The 9,649-nt window shown below is 35.6% G+C and overlaps 1 protein-coding gene across 6 annotated transcripts; it reads left to right on the top strand.

Annotated features, from left to right (window-relative positions):
• Nucleotides 1-596: 596 nt before the first annotated feature.
• Nucleotides 597-9,163, top strand: LOC147383019 (aldehyde dehydrogenase family 2 member B7, mitochondrial-like). Of its 6 annotated transcripts, XM_086428638.1 has the most exons (9): nt 598-1,604; nt 2,296-2,364; nt 4,121-4,237; nt 4,306-4,406; nt 4,616-4,705; nt 6,890-7,132; nt 7,389-7,558; nt 8,127-8,339; nt 8,433-9,163. In XM_086428638.1, the coding sequence occupies exons 1-4, from the start codon at nt 1,476-1,478 to the stop codon at nt 4,360-4,362; spliced, it is 372 nt and encodes a 123-aa protein (XP_086284764.1). In that variant the 5' UTR covers nt 598-1,475; the 3' UTR covers nt 4,363-4,406; nt 4,616-4,705; nt 6,890-7,132; nt 7,389-7,558; nt 8,127-8,339; nt 8,433-9,163. The 6 variants fall into 6 exon arrangements, 4 of the variants coding, with proteins under 4 accessions (XP_086284764.1, XP_086284765.1, XP_086284762.1 ...); XM_086428639.1 differs by lacking the exon at nt 2,296-2,364; XM_086428636.1 differs by having other exon boundaries at nt 4,121-4,406.
• Nucleotides 9,164-9,649: the final 486 nt, after the last annotated feature.

The following is a 9,649-nucleotide window of genomic DNA, read 5'->3' as shown; positions in this document are numbered from 1 at the left end:
TTACCGTTTTCGGAATTAATTTTTTTTACCAAAACGGTAAAAACAGTAAAATGTATTTTTTTATACCGAAAATGCCCTTTTTTATTTTTTGACTTAAATTACAAAAATAAAATTGATTTCGGTAAACAAAAATTATAAATACATATGATTGTTGGATTACTGAAATAGAGTGAATCTTTTTAGTTGGATTTTCATTTTTTTAAGGTTAAAATTGTAAATATATATGTAAAACAAAAAAAGGGTATTTTCGGTATATAAAAAAATATTTTACTGTTTTCACCGTTTTGGTAAAAAATATTAATTCCGAAAATGGTAAATTTACCATTTTCGGAATTAATTGCTACAGTGTACTATTTTCGGAATTAATTTCGAAAACTCTACCATTTTGGTAAATTATTCTTTAAAATATGGGTATGTGTCCCAAGGAATTGCCTAAGCTTGGCGAGCTTGTGAAATCATACAGGCATGCCAGTCAAAAAAAAAGACAAATTTCACACTAAATATTTTAGGTTTCAGTCTACATCTAAAATAAGGTGGTCCTGATGTTTACACGTGTCAAGCTGATAGAGGTCTATCCCCATTATAAAAGCCCACCCATTGAAACCTAAAGATACCACACTTGGTCTGAGCTCTGAATCATTGAAACATCATGAATATTTCAGCACTCCTACACTTACTGCTGTTGCTCCTTGGGGTGGTGGTGATGACTCTCACCACCCCATCTTTAGCAGCTCCACGTCCAAAGCCACCACCTTACAGTCCTCAGCCTCGTCCACCACCTCGTCCCCCAACTCCTTATCCTCATCCTCGCCCACCTCCATATCCAAAGCCACCACCTTATACTCCTCGCCCTCCAACCCATCATCCACACCCACCACCACATGGTCATCACCCATACCCACCACCACATGGTCATCACCCTCCATCTTCCATTCATCCTCACTGACTTTGTTGATGATATGGAGAATAATATAAAGATATGTAGCGTAATAAGAAGAGGGTCTCCCTAGTGGTTTTACGTTTATGTTTTATAAGTGATGTTCATGTAACACTACGTCATATTGCGGGTTTAGCGACTGTACAATTGCGTTAAAAACGACTGCTAAAGACTGTCGTTAATTGCGACAGTTTTTAACAGTCGGTTATTGGTCGTTTCTACTTTAATAAGTTATATCAGCAACACCGAATCAAATATCTCTCTCTCTCTCTCTCTCTCACGCTCGATCTGTATCTCTCTCTCGCTCTCTCGCACTCATCTCCGTCTCTCGCTCTCTCGTTCTCAAATTAATGGAGTCTTACTATGAATCTCATAAGTGGAAATCCTAACGTTGTTCAGATCATTAACGTTTACGAAGACGAGGATTATCTCCATATGGTTATCGAGCTCTGTAAGTCGTCCAATCTCTACGATCGCATCTCCAAACGGATATGCGGGAGAGATATTTGAGGCGAATCTGAGGGAAAGATATTTGAGGATGTTCTCCTTGCGAATCTTCGGTTTCCAACTCCGATATTTCATTCTGTGTCTTCGTCGGCGAAAGATCTTTTGCGGAGGATTCTCTGTAAGGATGTTTCGAGGAGATTCTCAGCGGAACAAGTTCTCAGTAATTGATTCATGATGAAACCTTATTTACTCTATTTAAATCTCCTTAAATGCCTTCAATGAGAGTCTTTCAAAGAGATTTCTCAATTTCTTGCCAATTTTTAGGGTTTAGATCACTGTTTTACTCTTATAATTCAAGGTTTTTAAAGTGTTTTTTGTTTGATTCTTTAAATTTTCCCTATTTTAGATTTGCAGTAGTTTTTGAATCTCTTTTCTCTTCATTTATATTTGCCAGTTTTTAGGGTTTTGATCCCTGTATTTTGTATGTGTTGTATGTGTTCCTGTATTAATTTCTCCATTTTCTCTGCATTAATTCCCCTTCTTTATTATTCTACTAGATTTAGAGCCAAAATCCCCAAACCAAAGCTCAAAATAACAAACTTTTTTGTTAGCTTAGCTGTTTGTTCTGCCTTTTTCGCTTTCTTTCTATTTCTATTTGTGGAGTCTTACTATAAATCTAAGTTTCAATAGGCTAAAGTCGCACCACTTGATAGGTTGCAGAGATTTCTGCTAGAGAAAAAAGTGCTCCCTTCGGAAAAAAAGGATTAATGGGGTCTTACTATAAATCTGAGTTTTCAATAGGCTGCAGTCACACCACTGCTAGAGCAAAAAGAGTATACATGTATATGATAGTATGATTGGTTATGCTCTATGGAGCTGAATTTTGTTTCTCCTACCGAAACTATTTCAAGGTTGCTGTAGCTGCTGTTGTTGCATCTACACTGGATTCTCCTATTACGGGGTTCTCAGGCAAATCAGAGGTATGAATGGAAGACCATCTATTTGAGTTTCAAGAATATATCCACCCAAGTTTGAGATTTTGGTCTTTTAGTATATATGAACTAGGTTTATTAATTGATGTTTGGTTATCTATTGGCTGGAGTTAGCAATGTTCCTTCTTTGGTGTATAGATTATACTGATACCTTTATTGTTATTTAATTTGTAAGAGATCATCTTGTTTCTTACATTGGGTATCAAATCATAGTCTATCTTATACCCTAACTTCGTAAATCCCAACACATCTATGGCTATGTGCATAGGTTTCCAATATTGAAGATAAATAATCCATCATTTGCAGATTTTTATTCTGCTTGTAGATCATGAAGCTTTGAAAATTGAATATATAGTTTATGAAGCTTTGATGTTGTGGTTACTCTATGATTTTTCAATATGAAAAAAAAACAGTGCAACTTTTTGTTTTTGGAGTGAAATCTTAACAATGTAGTTCAATTGGGTTTTTTTAAAGTGATAGAGTGCAATTGGTACTACATGATCTGCAACTAGTCAGTCCCAAAGAAAACAGAATAGAAAATATAAGAAAAGACCGTGTGAGCACATATAATTGCCATTATACCTTCATGATCAATACATCTGTGACTTTGCTTTTGAATTACTGGTTCCTCGACATCCGCACAATTAGAATCTCTCCCAAGCTTCCTGATAGTTGTTTAACAATCCTTTTAGCTTTCCGTTTTGCCATTAAAATTAATAATAATTTCCAGCAACAAATGAGAAGATGTCCTAACACTTCACGATACTCCTTTGGATGGTACCTGTGGTAATTTAAACACTAAGTTACAAGAGATAGACACTTGCATTGATGAAAACAAAAACACACCATTGGATTGCCTTTCTGTGTAGCAATGAACCATAATATTATAAAAGACTTCCAAAAACTCCATTCCTTCTCCCTTTGCATTTGAAGTGTAATAATGATATTTTATATTGCTCCTTTTTGGTATAAATGTATTTCATAAAATTTATATTTTCAGTGGCAGACTAAAACATATGTAAAGGAATTAATCCAATAACAACACTTGTGTCTCCAAAAGCAATCACAAGAAACACAAAAGGGCAGAATATTGCAACTGAAAACAGAAAAAAAAAAATCTAAGTTTGAGATCTACAATGGGTTACACAATAAATCCATAGTTAGAGAAAATCACGACTAAAATTAAGGTGTTCAGGCATTATGGCTGGATAGTGTCATATATGACCAAAGTGGCAGACTAAAATTCCAAGATGTAAAGGAATTAAAAGAACACCCAAAAAAGAATTTTTGGGTAAAATAAAATTCGGGTGTTACGGTTACAAATGGGGGTTCTAACTAAACTTAGGTTTGTACTTTGGAAGTCAAGAGGTGAGACCCTATTAGGTGTTCCTAGTATTGGTGTGTGTATCTCTCATGCATCCCGATGGAACCTATGCTAACTGTCATTATTTGTTGATGATCAACTTTCGGGGAGGATGCTTTTGTTTTGATTTACACTGTATTTTTTGGCCTAAGATTTATCTTGCTTGGTTCAATATTGTTAGTAGTTTGCAGTTGTTGATGTTGGAATATATCTATACTTTGGTTCCTTATTTATTTTGACACATTTTTAATGGTATTTATTGATGTGCTTGTCTCGAGTCTCAGGTTAAATTTTATACGGATTATGTGGAAATGCTAGTCCCACAGACTTTCCTTTTCATTTGGGACAATCTTACATTCTTATGTTTAATATTTATGGCAGGCTGGGGCTCCTCCGGGTGTTCTAAATTTTGGTGGAAAGTCCCCTTTCATTGTATGCGAGGATGCCGATATTGATGAAGCTGTTGAGCTTGCACACTTTGCTTTGTTCTTTAATAAGGTATGTCCGATTAATATTTTCTTTAGAATAATTGATTTTGTTGATCATAAACACTATGTTCTTTATAGGGACAATGTTGTTGTGCTGGTTCTCGCACGTTTCTGGGTGTCACTCCTATTTTTTAAATACAAAGCTGGAGAATTACCAAGGGGAGGTTCTGCTTTCTAATGTGAGTAGACTTCGTTTTTTTCGACGGTATAAGACCGTAGTTTTTTCCGACTTTTATCTCCAGTCGCAATTTAAACGCAACTCCTTTTTAGAGAATCCAATAGAGCAATGGACTCGTTGGCTTTCTTTCAAAGTTCTATTGGTTGTATTAATCTCAATTCATATTAGATCTTTTAATTTGGATGTTCTTTTCTCAATTTAATATTTCAGCTTGGATTGTTTATCCCAATAGAGGACGGACTGATAGAATCAAGATCTTGCTACCTCTGATAGAATCAAGATCCATTTTATACTTTGTAGGTAAGGTTTTGCAAATTTCACCTTTTTCTACAGAATTGCTATTATAATCTCAAGATTGGCCTTGTTCCGGAAAGAAAAATTATGTTTTCAAATACATAAAAATTCTTGTAACTTAGAAAAGTTAATGACTTAATTGAAATTTTTTAATGATTCAAAGTTCTGTTATGCATTGTTGGATGAGGATCTCAAATAATGGAGTTCTGCTAGGCTGCTCCATAACAATTATCGAACTAATGTTACTTGTTTATAGAGAATGGCAGATTTTCTTTCTTTCTTTCTTTGTGAATTAATAGAGATGGGAGTACCAACTGTTTACAATATAACAGTTCTAACTAGTGTTCCTTGACTAGCATATGAAAAGGTGAGAATATTGTTTGAGTTCTTAAAAGGTACAATTTAGTGCTTTATTCAGACAATCGATTGTGGCAAAAGCGACTGAGAATTTGGTAACAGTAGTACTCATTCTTATTTTTTGTGGTGATTGGAGCACTGACTAGAATATAAGTAATCCAGTAATTATTATGCTATTGTATGATTTTCAATTGATAGCTCTCTAAGTCAAATAGGATTCCTAAGTGGAGTCTTTTGTTGTTTTGAAGCAATTTCTAGGATTCTAGTCAATTTTGTAATAGAAAGATTTTCACTGTTAGAAATTTTTTTTAAATATAAATTTGTTAGGTGCCAGAACAGAGCTTTCCCACCTTCTTATTTGGGCTTACCATTGGGGGTGGCTTATGATGGCAAGATGATCTGAGCATCAATGTTGGAATAGGTTAGTAGAAGACTCAGTACATGGCAAGCGAAATATCTTTCTGAAGGAGGAAGGTCATTATTAAATTTCATGTGTCTTCTCTCAATTGCACGTAGTGTGGAGTTAAGGTTGTATAGTTTATTTTGGGATTTCTTGTGACATAGTATTGAAGGAAAGAGAAAGTTTCACATGGAAGACATAAATCATGTTAACGTTTGTGGGTATTTTGTGAGATTATTGAGCATTCATTGGTTAATAAATATGCATATTGTTGTTACAAGTGGTTTTATATTTTAAGTCTTCAACAAGTTGAATGGGTCATTAATTGTCCAAATGGCGTTCGAAATTTTTGCCCTGAATTTTGGAGTTTTGATTGTTAACTTTCAATTTTGAAGTTCAGACCTTTTAACTTGATATCAAATACTAGGCATTTCGTCATTTTTTAACCTGATAGCAATTGGCTATTAGTATAATGTCATAATTGGTGCAAATTTTTTTTTTTTTTAAATATTTATCAGATCATAATACATTTTTTTATCTGTAAGTTGCATGCATTTATGTATTTGTACTATTTATTTATTATTAGTTATTGTCATTTTTATGAGTATTGAACTAAAATACAATACATGCTTTCCTCCTTACATTCATTTTTGTATATTAGTTTCATTATATTCATAAAATATTTAAATTGGGAAATGACTCTTCATCGGTTTCCAAGTTGACTTGTTCAGGTTTCCATACCATGGTTGGCTGATTTCAAGCAACCTTGATTGAACTAGCCGATGTTCATTTTTCCTACTTATGTGTGTAACATGTGCTTAGATGACAAAAGCAAGATTTTTGTGAGCTTTCCTCCTTGGGTATTTAGTCTTGTTATTCTTAATCACAACTGATTTTTGTCATGTTCTCGTCTCTGCAGAGTTATTCCCAAGACACTCATGCCTCGAAAGGTATGTCTGTTCTTACCAAAAAGTCCAAAATTTCTCATAATACTTAGCATAAGAGAAACCATTTAGCTTATTTAGAGTTTTTGAGGTTTGAGTAGAAAGCCTCCTAAGGACTTTTTGGTTAAGAACAGACATACCTTTCGAGGCATGAGTGTCTTGGGAATAATCATCGCTTTCCCAAGGAGCGATGTTTCACGACCATTTTGTTATGTTTATATTGATTTGGTATTTATCCAGCTATGAGCAAACAGGGTATTTTTGGAAGGAAAATGAGTTGGTTAAGATTTCGTAATCATAAGCTAGGGAGAGTTGGTTTTGGATTGGGAAACATACAATTTTGTAAGTATACCCTGAAATCATTACCAAACATAGTGAAACATTCTCATCTCTTATTTGGGGACATAACATAACAAACCAAGATTAACCAAGCTAAAATTTAGTGGCACCCATTGAATGGGTATATGACACGTGCCATGATAAACGCAGGTTAATGATGGATAATTGACTCTTGAATGTGCTTAAAGAATGGAAAGATGGGAGTTGATCCTAATTTGGTGGGCCCAAGAAAGAGGAGAAGCACGAAAATTGCAAGTTGCAACTGAGTCAGAAGATGACTTCAAATTAAAAAACATATCTGCTTTCACACACTCTTGGCGTTGACCAAACCAAAGAGAAGCAGCTTTGAATAAGTTCCGTTTGAAGCGTAAAGACAGATGCTATGATAAAAAGGTGAATTTATAGCAATTCTTACTAATGCATGTGATCGTCGTCATCTTCTTCTATCGATTGCATTTCATCCCTCTTTGGCATTTGAAAACACTGATGTTTAGTGCACTTAACCTTCTATTACTACTGCTATTAGTTATATTCTTTAAATTGCCTGCTGCATTTAAAATTATATGAATAATTTTTTGAACACTTGATCCCAAAATCTGCATTCTGTCTTTACTGCTTCAATGTCTTAACCTGGAATTATCTCATACAGGTTAGATATCAAAGCAGGAAAAGACTTGCAGAGCAGCATTCGCGAGTGAAGGGACAGTTTGTTCGCCAAGTGCTAGCTGACCCGTCCTCATCATCTCTATGATTCATTTTCTGCATAGACGCCCAACTGATGACATATGCTTGGTTTCATGACACTTGAGAAACTAGATGGTAAAGTTAAGATGATAACATCATTAGCGTGTATGGCGCCATTGAGTTTTTTACTTCAATTTTCTTGCACATAGTGTATACACATAGTGTATACACTACATGCGTGGCACCTGGTTTCATGGTGGAATGGTAGGGAGGGGGGTGAAGCTTAGTCCCACATCGGTCAGGAACTGTTCGAGATCCCAGGCTATATGTGAGACTAGGACCTTAGGTTGTACCGACACGTTTTTCCTATAAGGGGGAAAAGCAAAGCCGTGAGTGGGGTGTGAATTGCAAGTTCGATATTAATTGGAAAAATGACACCCTGAACCAGATAAACTATTTTAGGGGAAAGACTTCAGAGTTCTGTTTTTTCTATTGCTGCTGAATATCTTGTTGGGATCAGTTTGGATATCTCTATATTTGTGGCCTATATATCGGTATTCCATGCCTCAACCTACAGAAGAAAGTGCACAACAAGGCTTTATTTTTTTCCATTTTCTGATTCTATGTATCTATTTTTCTGGACAAGTCTTATTTGAACAGAGACTAATTCAATGTAATCAAGAGCTTGAACTGATTGATGCAGGCAATAGAAGTTGTTGATTTGGACCAGCAGACTAAAATGGTTGCAGAGCTTGATGGCCATGTAATGCGTTGTGTACGTGACCAGAATGGGAACCATGTCATCCAGAAGTGTATTGAATGCGTGCCTGAAGATGCAATCCAGTTTATCATTTCATCCTTCTACGACCAAGTAGTGACATTATCTACCCATCCATATGGATGTCGTGTCATATAGGTTAGAAGTGATTTGCCTATCTTCGATTCTCATTTCTTTGTATATAGATTAACCTACCTTTGATGCTGAAATAGTATTAATTTAATGTCACAGAGAGTACTGGAGCATTGCCATGACCAAAACACCCAGCGTATCATGATGGATGAGATATTGCAATCAGTTCTTCGTGATATCTTGGTTATTGGCTCCATCAAGTCTAGTTTTAAACAAGAGGACATAAAGGCCATCAATTGTCCTTCTTATCTATACTCAAATGTGGGTGTCATTAACTGGCATGAAGATATTGAGAAGTGCTTAGCATTGGAGGCTCACACCAGGTTTGCAACAATAATGGAAATGATATTCCTCGATGACGCCGCCAAGGGTTTGGATTGTACCATTCCGATATGAGATTGTCTTCGTGACCCATCAGGTAACAGTCCTTGCCATTATTAGCATCAATTCATTGCTCTGTGTTCTTATTAGTATCATAATCGCGTAACGTAAAAGTTTTAACGATAAATTGTCCCGAGAGAGTATATAATGTGAAAGAAACAATTAGTCAGTCTTTGACAAGCCCTTCGATCTAATTTGGTAAGTTTTATCCGTGATCTAAAATATTGTTTCCACATTTTTTGCCAAATCCCATTCGTATGGGCATATCTCTTTTTTTCTTCAAATGTTTAGATATCGGTTTGTAACCGATGTCCAAAGTCTCAGACTTAGGACATCAGTCTTATAGACATCGGATTTCAATCGATGTCTAATGTATATTTTTTTTTTGGTAGTGCTTTCAGATTTGGAACGGTTTTAAACCGTTCCAACCTCTGAGTTTTATTCGACGGTCATTTAACAGACTAAAGCCGTTGTGGGTTTCGACGGTCTTTTTGACGGTCAAAAGCCGTCGTTTGTACCGACTTTCTTCAGCAGTCGCATTTTAATCGCGACTCCTTTTAAAACGACTGCAAGGGCAGTCGCTTTTGTCAAAAACGACTGTTCAAGACAGTCGTTTATCCCGCAATATGACGTAGTGTAAGTAGCTGCCTGCGCAGTTGTGAGAGATCCTTCTTCATGGTTTTATCTTTCTATTTTAAGCGATGTTCATGTATGATATGAAACTACCCTAGCTAGTAGTTGTGGAGAGATCTTCTTCATAAGAAATTGCATCTAGCGGTACATGTGAGAGATCTTCTTCACGGTTTCATCTTTCTTATATGTAATGTGGTTGCTTCTAGAGACTATATAGTCCTCTCTTATCACATTACACAACCTATGTTTAATTAACTTATAGTAATTCTTCATGGTAGAGAGAGAGAGAGAGAGAGAGAGAT

This window comes from Akebia trifoliata, chromosome 16 (genome assembly GCF_017979445.1).
Source record: "Akebia trifoliata isolate Shusen 1 chromosome 16, ASM1797944v1, whole genome shotgun sequence".
In the NCBI taxonomy this organism is placed as follows: Eukaryota; Viridiplantae; Streptophyta; class Magnoliopsida; order Ranunculales; family Lardizabalaceae; genus Akebia; species Akebia trifoliata.
Note: the sequence above shows the minus strand (reverse complement) of the source record. Positions and strands in the feature narration are given on the sequence as shown.

Coding starts and splice junctions, on each gene's coding strand:
- LOC147383019 (XM_086428636.1), top strand. CDS start 1,476: ATGTTCTCCTTGCGAATCTTCGGTTTCCAACTCCGATATTTCATTCTG. Junction 1,605..2,295: donor CTCAGCGGAACAAGTTCTCA/GTAATTGATTCA, acceptor AACTATTTCAAG/GTTGCTGTAGCTGCTGTTGT. Junction 2,365..4,120: donor GGTTCTCAGGCAAATCAGAG/GTATGAATGGAA, acceptor TATTTATGGCAG/GCTGGGGCTCCTCCGGGTGT.